At 46.9% G+C, this 21,629-nt stretch overlaps 1 protein-coding gene across 4 annotated transcripts in view; it reads left to right on the forward strand.

Annotated features, from left to right (window-relative positions):
- Nucleotides 1-21,629, forward strand: part of myo16 (myosin XVI) — an 878,535-nt gene that overhangs the window by 789,574 nt on the left and 67,332 nt on the right. For all 4 annotated transcript variants that reach the window (XM_068034136.1, XM_068034135.1, XM_068034137.1 and 1 more), the window contains 2 exons: nucleotides 20,816-20,912; nucleotides 21,256-21,502. In XM_068034136.1, coding sequence (XP_067890237.1) covers nucleotides 20,816-20,912; nucleotides 21,256-21,502 — 344 coding nt within the window. The remainder of the gene's footprint in view (nucleotides 1-20,815; nucleotides 20,913-21,255; nucleotides 21,503-21,629) is intronic.

Raw genomic sequence — 21,629 nt, forward strand, 5'->3', positions numbered from 1 at the left:
ATTTTTTCCGCATGTTGAGACCCCCGTTGCCAGCATAAAATGTTGGCTTTTGTGTCCTCCTCACAACTTGGTTTCCCAGCAATCTTTATATCATCAGCAAACTTGGCGACAATACATTTACAATACACGACAATACAATCCCTTCATCCAAGTCATGAATTTAGATTGTAAATAGCTGAGGCCCCAGCATGATCCTGTGGCACTCCACGAGTTACAGTTTGCCAACCCATTTATTCCTACTTTCTGTTTTCTGGTAGTTTAACAATCCTCTATCACCACTAATATATTACCCTCAACATCATGAGCTCTTGTGCCTTTTATATGGCACCTTATTGAATGCCTTTTGGAAATCCAAATACACTCTTAACTGGTTCCCCTTTATCCCGCCTGCTCATTACATCCTCAAAGAACACAGTGGCGCAGTGGTTAGCACTGCAGCCTCACAGCTCCAGGGACCCGGGTTCGATTCTGGGTACTGCCTGTGTGGAGTTTGCAAGTTCTCCCTGTGTCTGCGTGGGTTTTCTCCCACATGCCAAAGACTTGCAGGTTGGTAGGTAAATTGGCCATTATAAATTGTCACTAGTATAGGTAGGTGGTAGGGAAATATAAGGACAGGTGGGGATGTTTGGTAGGAATATGGGATTAGTGTAGGATTAGTATAAATGGGTGGTTGATGGTCGGCACAGACTCGGTGGGCCGAAGGGCCTGTTTCAGTGCTGTATCTCTAATCTAATCTAATCTAATCTAACACGAATAAATTTGTCAAACGTGATTTCCCTTTCATAAAACCGTGTTGACTCTGCTTGATTGTATTATGATTTTCTAAATGTTCTGCTACCACTTCCTTAATTAATCAATTCCAGCATTTTCCCAATGAGAAACTTTAAGCCAACTATAGTTTCCTGCTTTCTGTCTCCCTCCTTTCTTGAATAGAGGTATTACATTTCTGTTTTTCCAATCCACTGGGATATTTCCAGAATCTAGGGAATTCTGGGAGATTACAATCAAGGCAAAGACTGGGTAGGATTATATGCTTTGTTTAATTCATTCATGGGATGTGGGCATCGCTGGCTAAGCCAGCATTTATTACCCATCCCTAATTGCCCTTGGTGGTGAGCTGCCTTCTTGAACTGCTGCAGTCCATGGGAGTAGGTACACTCACAGTGCTGTTAGGAAGGGAGTTCCAGGATTTTAACCCAGCGACTGTTAAGGAACGCAATATAGTTCCAAGTCAGGATGGTGTGTGGCTTGGAGGGGAACTTGCAGATGGTGGTGTTCCAATGCATTTGCTGCCCTTGTCCTTCCAGGTGGAATAGGTCGCTGGTTTGGAAGGTGCTATCTAAGGAGCCTTGGTGCGTTGCTGCAGTGCATCTTGTAGATGGTACATGCTGCTGCCACTGTGCGTCGGTGGTGGAGGGAATGAATGTTTGTGGATGGGGTGACAATCAAGCGGGCTGCTTTGTCCTGGATGGTGTCGGTTTCTTGACTGTTGTTGGAACTGCACCCATCCAGGCAAGTGGAGGGTATTCCATCTTATTCCTGACTTGTGCCTTGTAGATGGTAGACAGGCCTTGGGGAGTCAGGAGGTGAGTTACTCGATGCAGGATTCCTAGTCCCTGACCTGCTCTTGTAGCCACGGTATTTATATGGCTACTCCAGTTCAGTTTCAGGTCAATGGTAACCCCCAGAATGTTGATAGTGGGGGATTCAGTGATTGTAATGCCATTGAATGTCAAAGGGAGATGGTTAGATTCTCTCTTGTTGGAGATGGTCATTGCCTGGCACCTGTGAGGCCCTATGTTACTTGCCACTTATCAGCCCAAGTCTGGATATTGTCCAGGTCTGGCTGCATTTCTACACGGACTGCTTCAGTATCTGAGGAGTCACAAATGCTGCTGAACATTGTATAATCATCAGCCACTTCTGACCTTGTGATTGAAGGATGGTCATTGATGAAGCAGCTGAAGATAGTTGGGCCTAGGACACTACCCTGAGGAACTCCTGCAGTGATGTCCTGGAGCTGAAATGATTGACCTCCAACAACCACAACCCTCTTCCTTTCCGCTAGGTATGACTCCAACCAGCAGAGAGATTTCCCTCTCGTTCCCATTGACTCCAGTTTTGCTAGGGTTCCTTGATGCCATGCTCGGTCAAATGCTGCCTTGATGTCAAGGGCAGTCACTCTCACCTCACCTGTCCATGTTCGAACCAAGGTTTTAATGAGGTCAATAACTGAGTGGCACTGGTGGAACCCAAACTGAGCGTCAGTGAGCAGGATATTGCTAAGCAAGTGCCGATTGATAGCACTGTTGACGGCACCTTCCATCACTTTCCTGATAATTGAGAGTAGACTGATAGGGTGGTAATTGGCCGGGTTGGACTTGTCTTGCACTTTTTGTACAGGACATACCAAGGCAATTTTCCACATTGCTGGTTAGATGCAGCTTCGTAGCTGTACTGGAACAGCTTGGCTCGGGGTGCAGCACGTTCTGGAGCACAGGTCGTCAGTACTATTGCCGGAATGTTGTCAGGGCCCATAGCCTTTGCAGTATCCAGTGCCTTCAGTCACTATTTGATATCGTGTGCAGTGAATCGAATTGGCTGAAGACTGGCATCTGTGATACTGGGGACTTCAGGAGGAAGCCGAGATGCATCATCAACTCAGCATTTGTGGCTGAAGATTATTGCAAATGCTTCAGCCTTATCTTTTGCACTGATATGCTGGGCCCTGAGGTTACAGATTGTGGTTGAGTACAATTCTGCTGCTGCTGATGGCCCACAGTGCCTCATGGATGCCCAGTTTTGCATTGTTAGATCTGTTCGAAATCTATCACATTTAGCACGGTGGTAGTGCCACACAACACGATGGAGGGTATCCTCAATGTGAAGACGGGACTTTGTCTCCACAAGGACTGTGCGGTGGTCGCTCCTACCAATATTGCCATGGACAGATACATTTGCGGCAAACAGATTTGTGAGAACAAGGTCAAATATGTTTTTCCCTCTTGTTGGTTCTCTCACCACCTGCCGCAGACCCAGTCTAGCAGCTATGTCCTTTAGGACTGAGCCAACTCGGTCAGTAGTGGTGCTACTGAGTCACTCTTGGTGATGGACATTGAAGTTCCCCACCCAGGGTACATTCTGTGCCCTTGCCACCCTCAGTGCTTTCTCTAAGTGGTGTTCAACATAGAGGTGTACTGATTCATCAGCTGAGGGAGGGCGGTAGGTGGTAATCAGCAGAAGGTTTCCTTGCCAATGTTTGACCTGATGCCATGAGACATCATGGGGTCTGGAGTCAATGTTGAGGACTCCCAGGGTAACTCCCTCCCAACTGTATACCACTGTGCTGCCACCTCTGCTGGGTCTGTCCTGTTGGTGGGACAGGACATACCCAGGGATGGTGATGGCAGTGTCTTTGACATTGCCTGTAAAATATGATTCGATGAGTATGTCTATGTCAGGCTGTTGCTTGATTAGTCCGTGGGACAGTTCTCCCAACTTTGGCACAAGCCCCCAGATGTTAGTAAGGAGGACTTTGCAGGGTCGACAGGGCTGGGTTTGCAGTTGTCGTTTCCGGTGCCTCAGTCGATGCCGGGTGGTCCATCCGGTTTCATCCTTTTTTGACTTCATTAAGGTTAGATACAACTGAATGGCTTGCTCAGCAATTTCAGAGGGCACTTAAGAGTCAACCACATTGCTGTGGGCCTGGAGTCACATGTAGGCCAGCCCAGGTAAGGACAGCAGATTTCCTTCCCTAAAGGACATTAGTGAACCAGATGGGTTTTTACAACAATCAACAATGGTTTTATGGCCATCATTAGACTAGCTTTTAATTACAGATTTATTAAATGAATTCAAATTCCACCTTCTGCTCTGGTGGATTCAAACCCATGTCCCCAGAGAAATACTCTGGTCTCTGGTTGACTAGTCCAGTGACAATACCACTACGCAACCACCTCCCCAATCCGGCCAGCAACAGCGGGATTGGAAGCATTGCGGGGGTGGGCGAGTGGGAAGCCATAAAATCGGGGTAGATGCGCTCGCCGGAAAACCCAACATCGTGACGTTGGTTCCGGATTTTGTCAGCAGTGGGCAAACTCCAAGGTGGCCTTGGTGAACAGCTGGTTGGAATGCATTTGCATTCAATTGAAGCCAATTTTCTGGCAGGTTTCAAATTTAGTCAACAGCGCATAGGGATAGCGTACCTTCAGATCCCCAGCTGTTGAAAGGTAAGGCAGCCATTAATAGTGGATAGGAGAAGAGTGGGGAGTGGAGGCCATTGTCGGCCTCCGCTACTGGGCTCTCTTCAAGGGTAGGTGCAGTTTTGGGTGCTGGCCTCTCTGCAAGCGTGGGCGCTGAGGGTTATCAATGTGTCTTCAGAGGGGAGTAGCAAGGGGAAGGTCCGAAGGCAAGATCGTCTCAAGGCAGTGCACGGTAGGGGCTGAAAGCAGCTGGCATGAGTCTCATAGACCTTGCATTTGTGGATCATCATGCTGCACAGGAGCGGCTCAGAGGAAGGGAGGGCCAAGATCGGGCTGGGAATGCCAGTGAAGCTCAAACAGGGAAGCAGCAGCTGCCAGACATGCCAGGAATGGCCTATCCGCATCAGAGAGTGTCTCGAGCTCGCTTCAACTACCTGCAAATGTCCAAGTGGCAGTGTCAGTGAAGACTGCAGCTCTCCAGGGAGGCCATCACCAACATATGTGCCATGCTGCAGGATGAGCTGCGACCCATGGGCTTCCGTGGACACCCAATGACCATGGCCCTGAAGATCACCATGGCACTTAACTTCTACGCGTCTGGCTCTTTCCAGTGATCCAATGGCGGCATGTGTGGGATCTCTCAGTCAGCAGTCCATCGCTGAATCAAAGAGGTGAACAATACCTTGTTCAAGAGGGCCGGTCACTATGTGCAATACCAATCCGACCTGGACAGTCAGGCGGAGAGGGCCATTGTTGGATTCCCCCAGGTTCAAGGTATCATCAGTCGTCACAGCTACTGGAGCTGGGGTCACAGGCAGAGGGGCTGAGGAGCCTCTGTCCACACGGAGCACCCTGAGGGGAGACCCTAGATGTGGAGGGCAGCTTCTCCTCCTCCCTTTCAAAGGTCACTTGCAAAACTCTCCTAACCTGAGATAGACGAGAACCTGGAGAAGACTCCAGGTGCCTCATCCCTGTCTCACCTTGTCACTGCTGCGTTGAGCTAATGGCCATGATGATGGTGTGCAGGTATGCACGCATCTATGGGATCTGGCTCTCCATGAGGGTCATCAACCCCTCAATGGAGGAAGCCATGCGCTCACACACCTGAGACATGGCAGCACTCATGGCATGGATGGGCTCCTCCATTGTTCACTTATGGCTGTGCATGGCCTCTGGCAACTCCACCAGATGTTACGTTGGCTTTCTCTGCAACTCGAGCATGTTCTGTGCTGCCGACACTGGAGGCTCATCATCAGCCTGGGGCTCAGCATGGGCCTGGCCACCCACAGTCCTCCAAATGTCAGTGGCCTCCTTTCACAGCCTCCATCAACTACTCGGGTGCGTGTGTGGTGCTCTCACCAGCTTGTGATCTTGAATCTAAGCCTGAGAGCATACCCATCGACGTAAGAATATCTGCGCTGGTGGAGGGTGCAGGGGAATGAAGTTACGGTGCATCCTCTGACTGTTCCCCGTCCTCATCAGAGATCGATGGCAGGCCCCCTGTCCCAGTGGCTGAGCTTACCTCCGATGTGTCACGACCCGCATGACAGAACACAAACATTTGTGGGTTAAGTTATTCAGATCACCTCCTGCCAACCATGTGTGATGTGGATCTCCAGAAGTGTGGTGGAAGACCTATGAACACAATGTCTCCTCACTCACTTGTGTGGAGATTCCAGTCTCACTTTCCACGATTCCATGGCCACCCTGAGATCTCGCTAGTGATCTCCCAGAGATTCTGCCGGTGTCAGAGCACACACATTAGGGATCCCATCGCCAGTCCTTGATATCTCACTGGTATTATGGGCAGGAAGAGGGACACAGTTAGGTCTTGCACAAAGAACAACAGGACACTTATACTCGTGGCAACCACTCGTCCCCTGATAGGGTCTCCCAAATGGCTCTTGCTTACGTCCACTGTTGGGACGTGGTGAGTGTGAGCACTGAAAGGCAGCGGCTTGTCGCCGAGATGCAGCTATGCATCTGAAAGGATATGCTGATGCCTCACCCCCTTGCCACCTCCTGTTTTGCCACCCCCTCCCCATGTAGCACTCCCTGCCATGTAGCCACATGCAAACCCTAAAGTGGAGATCGGTATGGAGCAATCACCTAGGCAGAGCAAAGGAGGTAATTTACCCTGTTTTGTGGTACTGGACCCATTTCCAGTGGCAGGGGGGCGGGGGGGTGACCACACGGCCGCTGACCACCTCTGCTATCTCTGTCCAGGCATGTTTGGTCAGGCAGGAAAGTATCTTCTTGACATCCCTTGGGCAGAGAACCTCCCGCCTTTCCCTTGTAGCCCGGAGGAGAATCTCCAGAGAGGTCACTGAACCATGCGGTCACCCAGTGTCTTGCCTCGGATATAGTTTAATTTAGCTCCGGTGCGTCCATTGGGTTCTCATTTCTGCTGCAGGGGTGTTGGGGTAGGTGGGCGGCAGTGGCAAGAGGAGCAGTGGGAGGGGGATCCAGCAGCAACAGCAGCATTAGCGTGGGAGGGGCGGGGCTCCTGCAGTAACAGCAGCAATGGACGGGGGAGGATCTGGCAGTACCAGCAACAGTGCGGGGGGTGGGGGAGGGGGCCCAGCAGTAAGAGCAACAGTGGGTGCAGGTGTTCAGCAGTAACAGCAGCAATGGAGGGGGGGTGGTCCACCAGTAACAGCAACAGTGGGGTTGCAGAGGGGGTTACTGGTGGTGCGGGGGAGGGGTAGTCCAGCAGCAGTCCAGAGTCACTGCATCAGTGAAAGGCAGCAGTGGAAGCAGGGCTGGAAGCACTATAAAGGTAACACCAGCATCTACAGATGATGCTACCATCAATGCCTTGTAGCCCACCCCTGTCCTGCAATAAGATGGGCCCTGCACCTCAATTACGGTAATTGGCCCGCCGCCGCAAGATCGTATTCGGCCAGCCGCACATGTGACATGCAGTGATGGCACCCACTTCCAGTGCAGCCGCTGGGACCAACACCGAGCTGACAAAATTCAGCCCACTATCTCTGCAGTCACTTCTTTTAAGACCCCAGGATGCAGACCATCAGGTCCAGGGAATCTGTCAGCCTTTAATCCCATTAGTTTACCTAGTACTTTTATCTCTTGTGGTAATGATTTTTTAAAGTTCCTCCCTCCCTTTTGCCCCTGATTATCTACCATTATTGGAATGCTTTTAGTGTCTTCTACCATGAAGACATGATACAAAGTATGTGTTCAATGTCTCTGCCATTTCCTTGTTTCCCATTATGAATTATCTTGTCTCATCCTCTAAGGGACCAATGTTTACTTTAGCTATTCTCTTCCTAAATGTTGTTTGACAGTTTTCATGGTGAAAGTGGTAAGGTTGAGTGAGATGATTTATGGTTTACACCATGTGAGTTGCTCTGAAAAGAGCAGTTGTTTTCTTGAAAGAAGAGTTCTTAGAAGAACTGTTAGGACTCAATGCTTCGGGCAGGGTACTCTGCCCGTCTTCTGGAAAAAGACTGGATATGTGGTGAAGGATCGGAGTGTGGGTGGGATCTAGCTGCTGACTGGTCAGGCTTAGTATGTCTGTGATAGGTCGGTACATGTTATTGTTCTTGCTGCTGATTGGTAGGCTATTGTGTTCTGTGATTGGTCAGTATATGCTCCAGTTCTTGCTCCAGATCGGTGGCTAATGGTCACTTAAGGGCCTCTTCCCACTTCCCCCTCAATTTAATAGAATCCAGAGGAACCTGCCGCAGCGGGAAGATGCTGCCAAGTAAAATATGTCCGCCTCCTAGTGGGGTTGGGGGTTCCCTCCTTTGGGGGAAATCCAGGATTAGTTTTAGTTATTAGTTTTAGAGATACAGCACTGAAACAGGCCCTTCGGCCCACCGAGTCTGTGTCGACCAGCAACCACCCATTTATACTAATCCTACACTAATTCCATATTCCTACCACATCCCCACCTGTCCCTATATTGCCCTACCGCCTACCTATACTAGGGGCAATTGCTAATGGCCAATTTACCTATCAACCTGCAAGTCTTTGGCATGTGGGAGGAAACCAGAGCACCCGGAGGAAACCCACGCAGACACAGGGAGAACTTGCAAACTCCACACAGGCAGTACCCAGAATTGAACCTGGGTCGCTGGAGCTGTGAGGCTGCGGTGCTAACCACTGCGCCGCCCTGACGATGATGGCCACACCTTCTGGGAAGACCCCCCCACCCACCCCATCACCAGGGCCTGCATGAATGGCCCTGGCGACCCAACCCTACTCACCTGCCCTGGGGTTTTCATCATTCTTCTCCTCTGCAGGGCCTCCTGCTGTACTAGCAATGACCACTGCTTCTGCTGCCGGTATTGCAGAGCTGTCAGCCTTCCGATTGACCAGCAGCTCTGGAGGCGGGAATGTGTCCCTTAAAGGGATGGCATCCCTGACAGCGGGCAGCTAATTGTCTGCCTGTCGTCAAATAGCAACAGGGGTCCAACGCTGGGCCAAGGCGAGGTTTCCCCCCACCTTCCAGCCCATCGCTGGGATCCTTGTCGCTGGAATAATATCCAGCCCCATTGTCAAGGGCAAAAGTAATTCTCACTTAGAGAAGTATGAGTTAATAAGGGACAGCCAGCAGGGATTTAGTAAAGGTGACTCGTGTCTGACAAACCTGACTGACTTCTTGGATGAAGTAACAGAAAGGGTTGATGATGGTAGTGCAGTTATTTGGAAAATAAAAGCACATGGTATTAAATTAATTTGGCTATGTAATTGCCTAAGGGATATGAGGCAGAAAGTAGTGGTGAATGGATGTTTTTATGACTGGAAAGAAATATGCAGTGGGATCCCTCAGATGTCACTGGAAGGACCACTGCTTTTCTTGTTATATATAAATGACCTGAACTTGGGTATAGGCGGTACAAATTCAAAGCCTGAGGATGAAACAAAATTTGGTAATACAGTTAATAGTGAGCAGGATAGTAGAAGACTTCAGGAGGACATAGTGAGGTTGGTAAAATGGGCAGACATATGGCAGATGCAATTTAATGTGGACAAGCATGACATTTTGCATTTTGGGAGAAACAGCATGGAGAGACTGTATAATCTTAATTGTATTATTTTGAGGGGGTGCAAAAGCAGAGGGGCCTGGGGGTGCATATTCACATATCCTTGACAGTGACAGGACAATTTGATAAGACAGTTCAGAAAGCTTATGTGATAACTGGCTTTGTAAATAGGACGATTGAATAAAAAAGCAAAGAAGTCATGCCTTTACAAATCACTGGCTGGGCCTCAACGGGATGATTGTTTCCAATCTGGGCACCACACTTTAGGAAGGTTGTCAACACCAACAACAACTTTTATTTATATAGAGTTGCTAATGTAGAAAAATATTCCAAGGCATTTCACAGGAGCATTATCAAACAAAATTTGACACCGAGCCACATCTGCAGATATTAGGGTAGATGACCCAAAGCTTGATCAACGAGGGAGGGGTAACAAGCATATTAAAGGAGGAAAGAGAGGTGGAGAGGTTTAGGGATAGAATTCAAGAGCTTTGGGTCTTGGCAGCTGAAGGCATGGCCACCAATTGTTAAGCAGTAAAAATCGGGAATGCTCCAGAGGCCAGAACTGGAGGATTGCAGATATCCCTGAGAGTTGTGGGGCTGAAGATGATTAGCGACAATGGGAGGGGCGAGGCCAAGGCATGATTTGAAAACAAGGAGGAGAATTTTAAAATTGAGCCTTTGCTTAACTGGGAGCTAGTGTCAGTTAGCGAGTGCAGGGGTGATGTGTGAATAGGATTTGGTGCAAGTTAGGACATGGCAGCAGAGTTTTGAATGACCAGAAGTTTATGCAGCATAGAACGTCAAGGCCTTGGAGTGGATACAGACATTTGTCAGGGTGATACCAGAAATGAGAGATTCAGTTATGTGGAGAAATGGGAGAAGCTTTTTTTCCCTTAGAGCGGAGAAGATCGAGAGGTGTGGAGTAATCAGTTCAGCCATGAATTTATTGAATGGCGGAGTAGGCTCGAGGGGCTGAATGGCCTACTCCTGCTCCTAATTCGTATACTCGAGACTTAATCGAGGTATTCAAAATTATTCCGGGGTTTGATCGAGAAAATTCAGCCAAAAGGTTTCTTCTGGCAAGTGCATCACTAATCAATAATTGGCAAAAGAACTAGAGGGGAAATGCATTGAAATTATTTCACACAGAAGGTTGTTGTCATTTGGAACACATTCCCTGAAAGGGTAGTGCAGTCAGATTATAAGAGGAACATTCAGAAAACAATGGGACATGCATTTGAGGAGAACTAATTTGCAGGTTAATGGGAGAAAAGTCTGGGGTGTGGGACTAAATTAGACAGTTATTTCTAAGAGCTAGCATAGTCACAACAAACTGAATGACGACCATCTATGCTGCAAGATTCTATGGGTGGAATTTTAATGTCTTGATCCGCCAGGAGTGGGGGAGCCAGGTAGCATGTAGGGAACCCAGAATTATCTGCGGATCATTTGTCAGTGGCTTTTTAACCCAGCACTGCATTTGACTTCCAGATTTCCCAAGCAATTAGCAGGAGTTGATATGATGACATCCTACATGAGTCTATTTCAGCTGAACTATTTAAAGGGGAATTGCAAAGATGATGAGGAAGTGGGGGAAAGAGAGGAAGCATCTCTATTAATGGATTCCCAACATGGAAATGTCATGCCATCCCTTCATAGATGCCTCCCTACCCTGATGCTGAGCTTTGTAAGGGCCCATAGGGAAATATTCTTCCCTGCCAAGGGGAGGAAACATCCTGCCTCAGAGAGCAAGAATGCATTGCTGGAGGTGGTTGAGGAGGTCAGCAGCAGGATTGTGGTGCCAAACTCTTGGATATAGTACAACAGCAAATTTAACTACATCCTGATGTATTGCTGAAAAAAAAAGACATGCTGTCGAAGCTTTTCATCTTGCACTCATCAGGACAGAAACAAGAATGCCAAATTTCAAAGGGATCAATAATTTATACTGCATGAGAAAAGAGTGCTGATTAGTCGACAAGTCGACTCTTATTGGCTCAGGTGTTTGCATGGAGAATGCACCAGGGAACTATTGCCCCACGCTTTTGTTTAATTCAAAAAGCGCAACGCCTGGACATGTTCCTTTTACATTTAGGCAACTGGTCCCTGTGTATGAATATATGTGGCTTCTAGCAAGCGTAGGTGAGCCACATTGCGAGCCCAACTGATCATCTTAAATTGGTTGTCAGTGTAATTCTTAGCACACTTTGGATTGTTCAGTAAGTGCTGTCTAATCGTGGAATCACATTTAATGTTGTACATTGTGTTCTGAAATTTGCAAATACAGGCTTGTTGAGTACGGTCAGCCAAACAGCGAACAGCCGAAGGGACGTGCTGTTGGATACGATTGGCCAGTCATTGGGATATCTGGCCTACGTACCACTTACGCTTGCTAGAAAGTACAAATATTCATATGAAGGGACCTGTCCTCTGCAGACAAAAGGAACATGTCCAGGCATTGCGCCTTTTGTTTACTTCAAAAAAGTGTGAGGACAATAAATCCCTGGTGTATTCTCCATGGCAACGCCTTGACCAATCAGCACCCTTTCCTCATGCAGTGTAAATTATTGCTCCCTTTGAAATTTTGCATTCTTGCATCTGTCTCATGAGTTCAAGACGAAAAGCTTCAACAGCATGTCTTTTTTCAGCAATACATCCTGATGTTCATATCATCCCAATCCCCACATTCTGCCTTCCCAAGCCTATTCCTGCACGTCACTCCTCATCACTTACCTTGCAGGTACACTCATTCCTCTTTGTCTCTGCATTTCCTCACCTCCCCATTGACAATTCACAACTGACACTCATCCTCAGGTTAATGCAATGTCACACCTATCCCTTTTAGTCACCCACAAAAAACATTGTTCATCTATCTGTATATAGTCAGAATCTGCATGTGGTGAGTCGTAGGAAAGGGTGGGCTGTAAGCAAGCCAGGGAGAAAGGATTCTTCTGAAGCCCTATGTCATTTTGACAATTTCCAGTTTCCTGGCCCTAACCGCCGCCTCTTCACTATGGACGTCCAATCTCTCTACAGCTCCATCCCCCACCAGGATGGTCTGAGGGCTCTCCGCTTCTTCTGTGAACAGAGGGCCAACCAGTCCCCATCCACCACCACCCTCCTCTGCCTAGCTGAAATTGTTCTTACAATTTCATTCACTTCCTTCAAATAAAAGGTGTTGCTATGGGTACCTGCATGGGTCCTAGTTATGGCTGCCTTTTTGTGGGGTATGTTGACATTCCTTTTCTAGTCCTACTGAGACCCCCTCCCCCAACTCTTTCTCCGGTACATTGATGACTATATTGGTGCAGTTTCCTGCCCCCACCCCGAACTTGAAAACTTCATCAACTTTGCTTCCAGTTTCCACCCTTCTGTCGCCTTTGCATGGTCCATCTCCAACACTTCCCTTCCCTTCCTCGACTTCTCTGACTCCATCTCTGGTGATAGACTGTCCACTAATATTCATTATAAGCCTACCGACTCCCACAGCTACCTCGAATATACTTCCTCACACCCTGCTTCCTGTAAGGACTCCATTCCATTCTCCCAGTTTCTCCAAATCCGATGCATCTGCTCTGATGATGCAACCTTCCACAATAGCACTTCTGATATGTCTTCCTTTATCCTCAACCGAGGATCCACCTACCCCCCCACCCCACTGTGGTTGACAGGGCCCTCAACCTGTCTGATCCATTTCCCGCACTTCTGCCCTCACCCCTTCCCCTCACTCCCAGAACCGCAACAGGGTTCCCCTTGTCCTCACCACCCCACCAGCCTACACATCCAAAGGATCATCCTCCACCATTTCCGCCACCTCCAGCGTGATGCCACCACCAAATGCATCTTCCCCTCCCCTCCCCTGTCAGCATTCTAAAGGGATTGTTCTCTTCACAACATCCTGATCCACTCCATCACCCCAATACCTCGTCCCCTTCCCACAGCACCTTCCCATGCAATCGCAGGAGTTGTAATACCTGCCCTTTTGCCTCCTCTCTCCTCATTAACCAAGGCCCCAAACACTTATTTCAGATGAAGCAGTGATTTACTTGTACTCATTTCAATTTATTATATTGTATTCGCTGCTCACAATGCACTCTCCTCTACCTTGGGGAGACCAAATGCAGATTGGGTGACCGCTTTGCGGAACATCTCCGCTCAGTCCAAAAACATGACCCCGAGCTTCTGGTCACTTGCCATTTGAACACACACCCCTGCTGTCATGCCCACATCTCTGTCCTGGGCCTGCTGCAGTGTTCCAGTGAACATCAACACAAGCTCGAGGAACCTTCTTTTCCAGCCTACTGGACTGAACATTGATTTCAATAATTTCAGAGCATGAGTCGCCCTTTATTATTTTTATTTTATTTTGTTCCTTTTTTTTTGTTTTTACCATATGTCTGCCTACTTTTTTTTTTCATGTTTATGCTTTTGACTAGGGCTGCTCATTATTCTGTCATTCCCTCTGCACTAGTGCTTTGTCTTTCACCACACCATTAGCACACTCTCTTTGCCTTTGCCCGATGACCTCCTTATCAATTAACCTCTCCGGTCCTCTGTCCTATCACACACCTTCCCTTTTGTTCTCTTTTCCTCCACCCCTGCTTTATTTGCCTAAAACCTATCACATTTCTAACCTTTGCCAGTACTGATCAAAGGTCACTGACCTGAAATGTTAACTCTGCTTCTCTCTCCACAGATAATGCCAGACCTGCTGAGTATTTCCAGCACTTTCTGTTTTTATTTCAGGGAGAAAGGAGGGCTCACTGGAGGGCGAGGTCAAACATGAGTTCTGCTGCAGGGAACTCAGATGAGAACTTTGATGGGGCACCATACTGGAGCATGCTGGTGAGCTTGGTGCACTGGCAGTCCTTCCAGACAGCCTCTCATCACTGTCAAGGAGTGTGGAAGAGACCGATTCCGATGTGGCACAGAGCATCGTACAGAACTTGGAGCCCATCCTTTCCACCATGGAAGTGGTAGCCAACTCAATGTCGGCACTTGCAGACCCAGCTGTGATGCAGCATCTGCTGGCTGCTATCTCAACTTCCACTATAGCAGAGGCAGAAGTCACCCAATGTCTCAGTGCTGAGGTGGAAGCTCAGACGAGGTCATGGGATCCAATCTTGCTGCCATGCGGGCTCAGACTGCTGCCATCACGGTTGCAGACCAGTAATCTGTCCCATAATAGATTATTAGGATTGCTGAGGCACTACCCTGAGGAGGGCCAGGGTCACTGTGGAGCACAAATCTTCTATCTTCTCTCAGGATGATAGCATTCGTGCTCCCACCACTGCCACTCTGCCAATGCCTGTCAGCCAACCAGCCCAGACTGCTGCCCCCCATGCCAAGCTGGTGCAATCTGAAGCATGGGCCTCAAGGCCCAGAGCTGCTCGATGGCATCCTGCATGGCCTTCTGCAGACTCCCTCAGTGAAAGGCAGCATCCTTCCACCAGCCATGCTACAGCCAATTGGATAGCACTGCATAGGAGCACTTGGATAGACCTCTTGGATGCAACAATAGATGGCGTTCTGGGATATGTTAGCTATGCCACCTGGAAGGATCCGGCCGTGTAGAAGTTTAGAATGACAGTGACCTTGATCGCCACTAGCCTTGCCCTGCTGCCCTTGCCCTGCTGAGAGGCTGCAGATCCTATTGAAGGAGGTGGCACAGTTCAATGACCATCTACTTGATGAATCTCAGGTGGTTCAGGCATTGTTCCTGGGTGAGGTGGAGGTAAGAGAAGTGCTCTCTGAAAACCAGTGGTGGCTAGGGCCTTCTTTTGAGAGTCCCCCTCCTCTTCCTCCCTCTGTGCAGAGCTTCCCCTCTCTGTAGCCTCTGCTCCATCTGTCTGTCACATTGCAGACTCAGAGACACTGCAACTACAGCCCCTATACCTGTTGCAGCTTTTGTGTGGACAAGTCACCGAATCGTCTGCCCTTACTGTGAGCAACACTCCTTGCCAAATCCAGCAACTTACAACACCTCCAAAAACACTTCATAGTACTTCCACAAATTTTGCAATAGCAGAAGTCAAGAGCACCTCACCTGAAAGTTAGATGACTATCTCTTTGAATAGCACTAGTGGTGGGGATGGGGGTGGGGGGGTGGTGCCTCATGCAGCTGAACACAGATTCAGCTGTGAGTGATTAGTACAGGTGTTCAGTGGACTTGCGTGGTCAAAAGCATGCATCAAAACAGCCAGAACATCTGTTGGGATGGGCAATAAATGCTGGCCTTCCCAGTGATGCCCACATCCCATGAAACAATTAAAAAACAATGATTGAGGGATAAATATTGGCTAGAACACCAGGGATAACTCCCCTGCTATTCTTCAATATAGAGCCATGGGATCTTTTATGTCCACCTGAGAGGACTAATTGGGCCTCAGTTTAATGTCTCTTCGAAAAAGCGGCACTTCCAGCAGTGCAGCACTCCCTCAGTACTGCACTGGAATGCCAGCCTTGATTTTAGTGCTGAAGTCCTGGAGTGAGACTTTTCGCACAATCTTGTGACTGAGATGCATGATGCTACCAATTGAGACATGGCTGACACTTCTAAGGTTTTAAAATTTGTTAAAGTTACAATATTGTGTTCTGCGTTGGTCACAATGCCACAAGAAATGGAGTTTGTGCATTACAAAGTTAGAGAGAAAGCAACAAGTTTCAGATTCAATCCAGTTATACCAAAGCATGACACAGAGGTAATAATAATGAAATCCCTTGATAGGTTGAATTTTGTGTTCCCATATGCAGTTCTGCTATCGTCTGGAAGGCAAACCAATGAACACTGTTATTATGTATCAATATATATAAGGGGGGAGTCAGTGGTGTAGTGGTAATGTCACTGGCTTAGACTGATTCTCTGGGGACAGGGGTTCACATCCCATCATGGCAGATAGTGAAATTTAAATTCAGTTAGTAAATATGGAATTTTTGGGGCGGCACAGTGGTTAGCATTGCAGCCTTACAGCTCCAGCGATCCGGGTTCAGTTCTGGGTACTGCCTGTGCGGAGTTTGCACGTTTTCCCTGTGACCGCGTGGGTTTCCGCTGGGTGCTCTGGTTTCCTCCCACAACCAAAGACTTGCAGGCTGATAAGTAAATTAGCCATTGTAAATTGCCCCTAGTGTAGGTAGGTGGTAGGAGAATTGAGGGAAGGTGGGGATGTGGTAGGGAATATGGGATTAATGTAGGATTAGTATAAATGGGTGGTTGATGGTCGGCACAGACTTGGTGGGTCGAAGGGCCTGTTTCAGTGCTGTATCTCTCTATGACTCTATATGTAAAATAAATCAGCTTAATGTGTGATTGAATGTTTAATGCATCTCATAATGCTTCATGTAAGATAAAAACTAACAAAGCATGCTGCACTGTCCTGGATAACTACAATTTTCTGATTAGATTTCACTCTGTTTCTTATTTTCTTACCAAATCTTTACAGATTCCCTTGTTCTCCCTTAGCTGAACAGGAAGTCAAGGTTTTGACCACTAATCCTCTCTCAGCACTCCATGCTATGAATTGGCTACTTGCTCTGGAATTTCCTCACTAAACATCTCTGCCTTTCCACATCCCTCTCTTTCTTTGAACCTCCTTAAAGCCTACCTTGTTAACCAAGCTTCTGGTTACCCCTTCTAATACCTCCTTCTTTGGCTCAGCCTACATTTTTTTCAGAATAAAAACAGAAAGTGCTGGAAATACTCAGCAGGTCTGGCAGCATCTGTGGAGGGAGAAGCAGAGTTAATATTTCAGGTCTGTGACCTTTCATCAGAACTGGCAAAGGTTAGAAATGTAATAGGTGTTAAGCAAGTAAAGCGGGGGTTGGGGGGGGGGGGGGGGTGGGGAAAGAGAACAAAAGGGAATGTATGTAATAGGACAGAGGACCGGAGAGATTAACTGATAAGGAGGTCATGGGGCAAAGGCAAAGAGAGCGTGCTACTGGTGTGGTGAAAGACAAAGCATTAGTGCAGAGAGAGTGTTAATGACAGAATAATGAGCAGCCCTAGCCAAAAGCACAAACATGAAAAACCCAGTTAAAAGCTGGCATATGGTAAAAAATGATAAAACGAAATAAAACAATACTAAAAGAGGGCCAGTCATGCTCTGTAATTATTGAACTCAATGTTTAGTCTGGAAGCCTAATCGGAAAATGAGGTGCTGTTCCTCAAGCAGGCGATGATGTTCATTCGAACACTGCAGCAGGCCAAAGACAGAAATATGGGCATGTGGGCAGTGGGTGTGTGTTGAACACACTGTTATTTTATTTCTGCAATTTTTTCCCTTCTGATTACACTTCTGTGAAGTTACTTGGGACATTTTTCTACATTAATGGTATAGTGCAAGTTTTTGTTACTGCTGCAAGTACATGCCACCTTTGTAACATTGCCCAACTCTGCTCCTGCCTCAGCTCATCCTCTGAAATCCTCATCCTCACTTTAGTAACCTCTAGATTTGACTATTCCAATTCACTCCTGGATGGTCTGCCATTTTTTACCCTCCATAAACTTGAGGTTATCCAAAGCTCTATTGCCCATGTCCGAAATCGCACCAAGTTCCATTCAGCCATCAACTCTGTGCTCACTAATTGACATTGGCTCAACAACTTGAATTTAAAACTCTTATTCTTTTGTACAAATCCCTCCATGGCCTCGCCCCTCCCTAATTCTGTAATCTCCTCCAGCCCTCCAATTCTGGCCTCTTGAGCATCCCCACTTTTAATCACTGTACCATTGGTGACCGTGCCTTCAGCTGCCAAAGTCCCAAGCTCTGGAATTCCTTCTTTAAATCTCTCTGTTCTACCTCTCTTTATTCCTTTAAGATGCACCTGATAATCTACCTCTTTGACCTGGCTTTTGCTCATCTGCCCTAACATCTCCTTATATGGCTCGATGCCATATTTTGTTTGTAACACTCCTGTGAAGTGCCTTGGAACATTTTACTATATTAAAGGTACTATATAAATACAAGTTGTTGTTGTTGATAAGAAATGTGGATAGTTGATCGCAGGACAGAGTCCTTCTTTGAATGTCAGCTCCATCGTGTTCGGAGCCCCCATCTGCCCTCATGTCCTTTGGCTTTTTAATGCAGCGTTTACATTGTCCATCAATTCCTGCCAAGCATTGTGTGCATTTTCCCAGGGTGGTCACAAACAGAATAGCCTTATGGCAGAAGTAGCATCAAACTAGCTCCTGAAAATAGAAGTGCTGTGCATTATTGGACAACTATTTCCAGTTTCTGCCCAGCAACAACAAAGCAGCCCCTTTAAGCTGCAGCCCAGCCTTGAAAAGGTGCAGTTGTACTTTATTTCTCATCCTCATCTCGCCACCCACTTGACAAAAAGCTCTGACCAGCAGAATCAATCTGCGCCAAGGGCTTGCTGTGCATATTTACTAAGGCCACCCAAGGGTAATCCCATCAGGTTGGCACAGTGAGGTGTTGACAAGCACTTCAGCGCCCACAGTGGAAAATCAGCCCTAAAATATTTAACCACAAAAGCCATTCTGTAATTCATTTTCCCTAAACTTTAACCAATATTAAATCAAACTCTTGAATGTGATGTGATCGTTCACTATAGTGCCAAATTTAAACTTTAAAAATAAACAATAAATCACTGTAGTGTTCCAGAAAGACGGTAGGGCTTGATTTTAACACCCAAGAATGGGTGAGTTGGGATCAGGTCAGAGGTTAAAATTTTAAAAATCACAAACTCAACCCCAACCTGACCTTTTCCAGGTTGAGCAGAGGCAGGACACATGGCGGGCAACCAACCCACTCCCAGGAGGTGGGTTGGCAATTTAAAGTTTTAATGAGGCTCACAGTCTCTAATTTAATCTGTTACACAGGCTTAACTGTGGCCTGTGGAGTTTCCCTGGCCTCATGGAGCTGACATTTAAAGAAGGAATCTATCTTGCTGTCAACTATCAAGATTTATTACTATCAACAACAACAATTCGTATTTATATAGCACCTTTAATACAGTAAAATGCCCCAAGGCATTTCATAGGAGTGTTATCAAATACAGTTTGACACTAAGCCGCATAAAGAGATGTTAGGGCAGATGAGTGAAAGCTTGGTTAAACAGGTAGGTTTTAAGAAGTGTCTTCAAGGAGGAGAGACTGGTAGAGAGGCTGAGAGATTTAGGAGGGAATTCTAGAGCTTAGGGCTCAGGCAGCTGAACGTAAGGAAGGTTTTGGGGAGAAGGTAAGTGCCTTTCCAGCATTTCCTGCAGGCCAGGCGGTGCTTCCTCATGGTCCCACAAGCTCCCCCACCACATCAGACCAACCACACTATCCCCCACCCCCCATACAAAGACACCAGGGTCCAGGACTGAATTTCCTTCAGGATTTTACAGCACCGCCCCCCCCCCTCACATCCCGTGGTCGCTAATTGTCCATCCCCCCTGAATCCAACACCCCCCCTCCTGAAAGGGCACCTCCACCCTGTGCTCGGAATCTCTCCGCTGCACCCCAGGATCAGATATGCAACACCCTTGGTCGGGGATTGGGCCCCCCAGTATCAGGGTCGCTGAGATTGGACCCCCACCTCACCCCAGGGTCGTGGATAACCTACTTGGTCCTGCGGCCTGCTCCAGAATCCTCCCAGCCTGACTGGAAGCCAAGCCTGTGAATCAAGGATAAAAGATCTATGCTGTGGAGTTGAAACTCCACCCACAGCATACGGAGAAACCTGGACTTCTGGGTTTCCTGTCTGAAATCCCACCACTCCCACCATGTACCCCACCCCTATTAATATCTGGATCCTTGAATCAGGATCTGATTAAATCATGGGTGTGCTGTTAGAAAGCTGCACTGCAACATGAACTGAGAGGATTTTTGGTCATTGATTCTTAGCCACTGATGGAAGCAGAGTCCAGAAATAGGGATGAGAAACTTTGCATGCATGAAAATATGGAGTTAAGAGTTTGCTGGTTACATGTCTCATGATGTATGCAATTCTCCTGTTTCTGAAAATTTCTCTGAACACGGAGAGACAGTTTTTGGCACCATACCTGCCTGCCCCAGTGCCATGCAAGCTGCTATGATGCTGTCTGCAGTAAACTAGATTTATTCTTTTTGTTCCTCGCCATCCTCCTCCCTTTCCTGTGGAAAGTAATTTCTCTGGAGAATTCTAACTTACTTGTTAACTCACTTTAAATTAAATATGTTACTGTAAGAGTTCTGGCTGGAAACAGGTTAAACTGAGAATGTAGGTATTCAGATTGCATTCTATGACAGGGATAATGATGAGCAGAAAACCACTAATTCGAAATACATAAATACACAAAATAGTGTCAAAATCTCTTACCTTGAAGCTAGGTAACATTGTCCATTAATGCTCCAGATGGAAGTACTATGTGGGGTTTGCAGTGACTCTGAATGTCCTTGATGCCTTGAGCCCCACGGATTCTTAATCTGACTGTAGCTAAAGCAAAACAGCCTCTTAATTATTAACATCAAATAATAAGGTTTAGCTAAACTTTGATTTGGACACTGTAGCTCCAATCCCTTTGAACACAGTATAGTAACATCGTGGAATCCATTATGAATGACCATTTTACAATCAGGGGGTTCTGGCTATTAAGATCCCTATTGTTTTTACTCAGATGGGCCAGAGTGAAGTGTTTATGAAGCACTGGCAAACAGATCACCTCAATGAGCAATGTCTTCAATTGCAGAAGAAAATTATCACCTGTCAGAAAGGTAAAACATATTAGAATGATGCTGTTCAATTTATTTCCTTTCATATTCTCTGCAAACATCATGTTGTAATTTCAAGTTTTCACAACAAAAGAAAAGCATGCGTTAATATATATTTGTGATTTAACTTTTTAAATTGTAACAGTTCAGAAATTAATGAACAGAATAAACCCAAATAAACCCAGTACAAGAAGCCGAAACGCTAATGAATTTCTCAGGGCTATTAATTGACAATAGTTTTTGATATTCATTCGCCAGTCAGTAGCCTTGTGATTTCTTCTGCATTATTGACTAGTACATTTTATTGTGTGAACTGCGGATCTATAATTCTGTTCTATAACGGTAGTTGTCAGAGAATTTCTAGCCCGCCAGCGGCTGCTGCAAAGGATGAACATCAAACAGCAAGAGGTCAACTCCATCGAATGCTTTTTGCAATCTGCGGAAGATATGGGGCTGAAAGCATATGATTCCTTGGTCATTCAAAATGCGTCTGACATTGCACGGGAAAATGACAGGATTCGGAATGAACTTAACGCAGTTTACCTGAGGGAAAAGTTAGAGACACGACACTGGGACGAGCAGGCCACAAAACGGTAAGCGTAGACTTCTGAAATCCCGTTCAGTGTGAGGAATGATTGCTGGATTTGCAAAAAGCCAAGGCTTTTAGATCATATATAAGTTAAAATGACTTTAAGGAGCCAAATAATTAGATTCACATGT

Source organism: Heterodontus francisci, chromosome 6 (assembly GCF_036365525.1).
Source record: "Heterodontus francisci isolate sHetFra1 chromosome 6, sHetFra1.hap1, whole genome shotgun sequence".
Classification (NCBI taxonomy): domain Eukaryota; kingdom Metazoa; phylum Chordata; class Chondrichthyes; order Heterodontiformes; family Heterodontidae; genus Heterodontus; species Heterodontus francisci.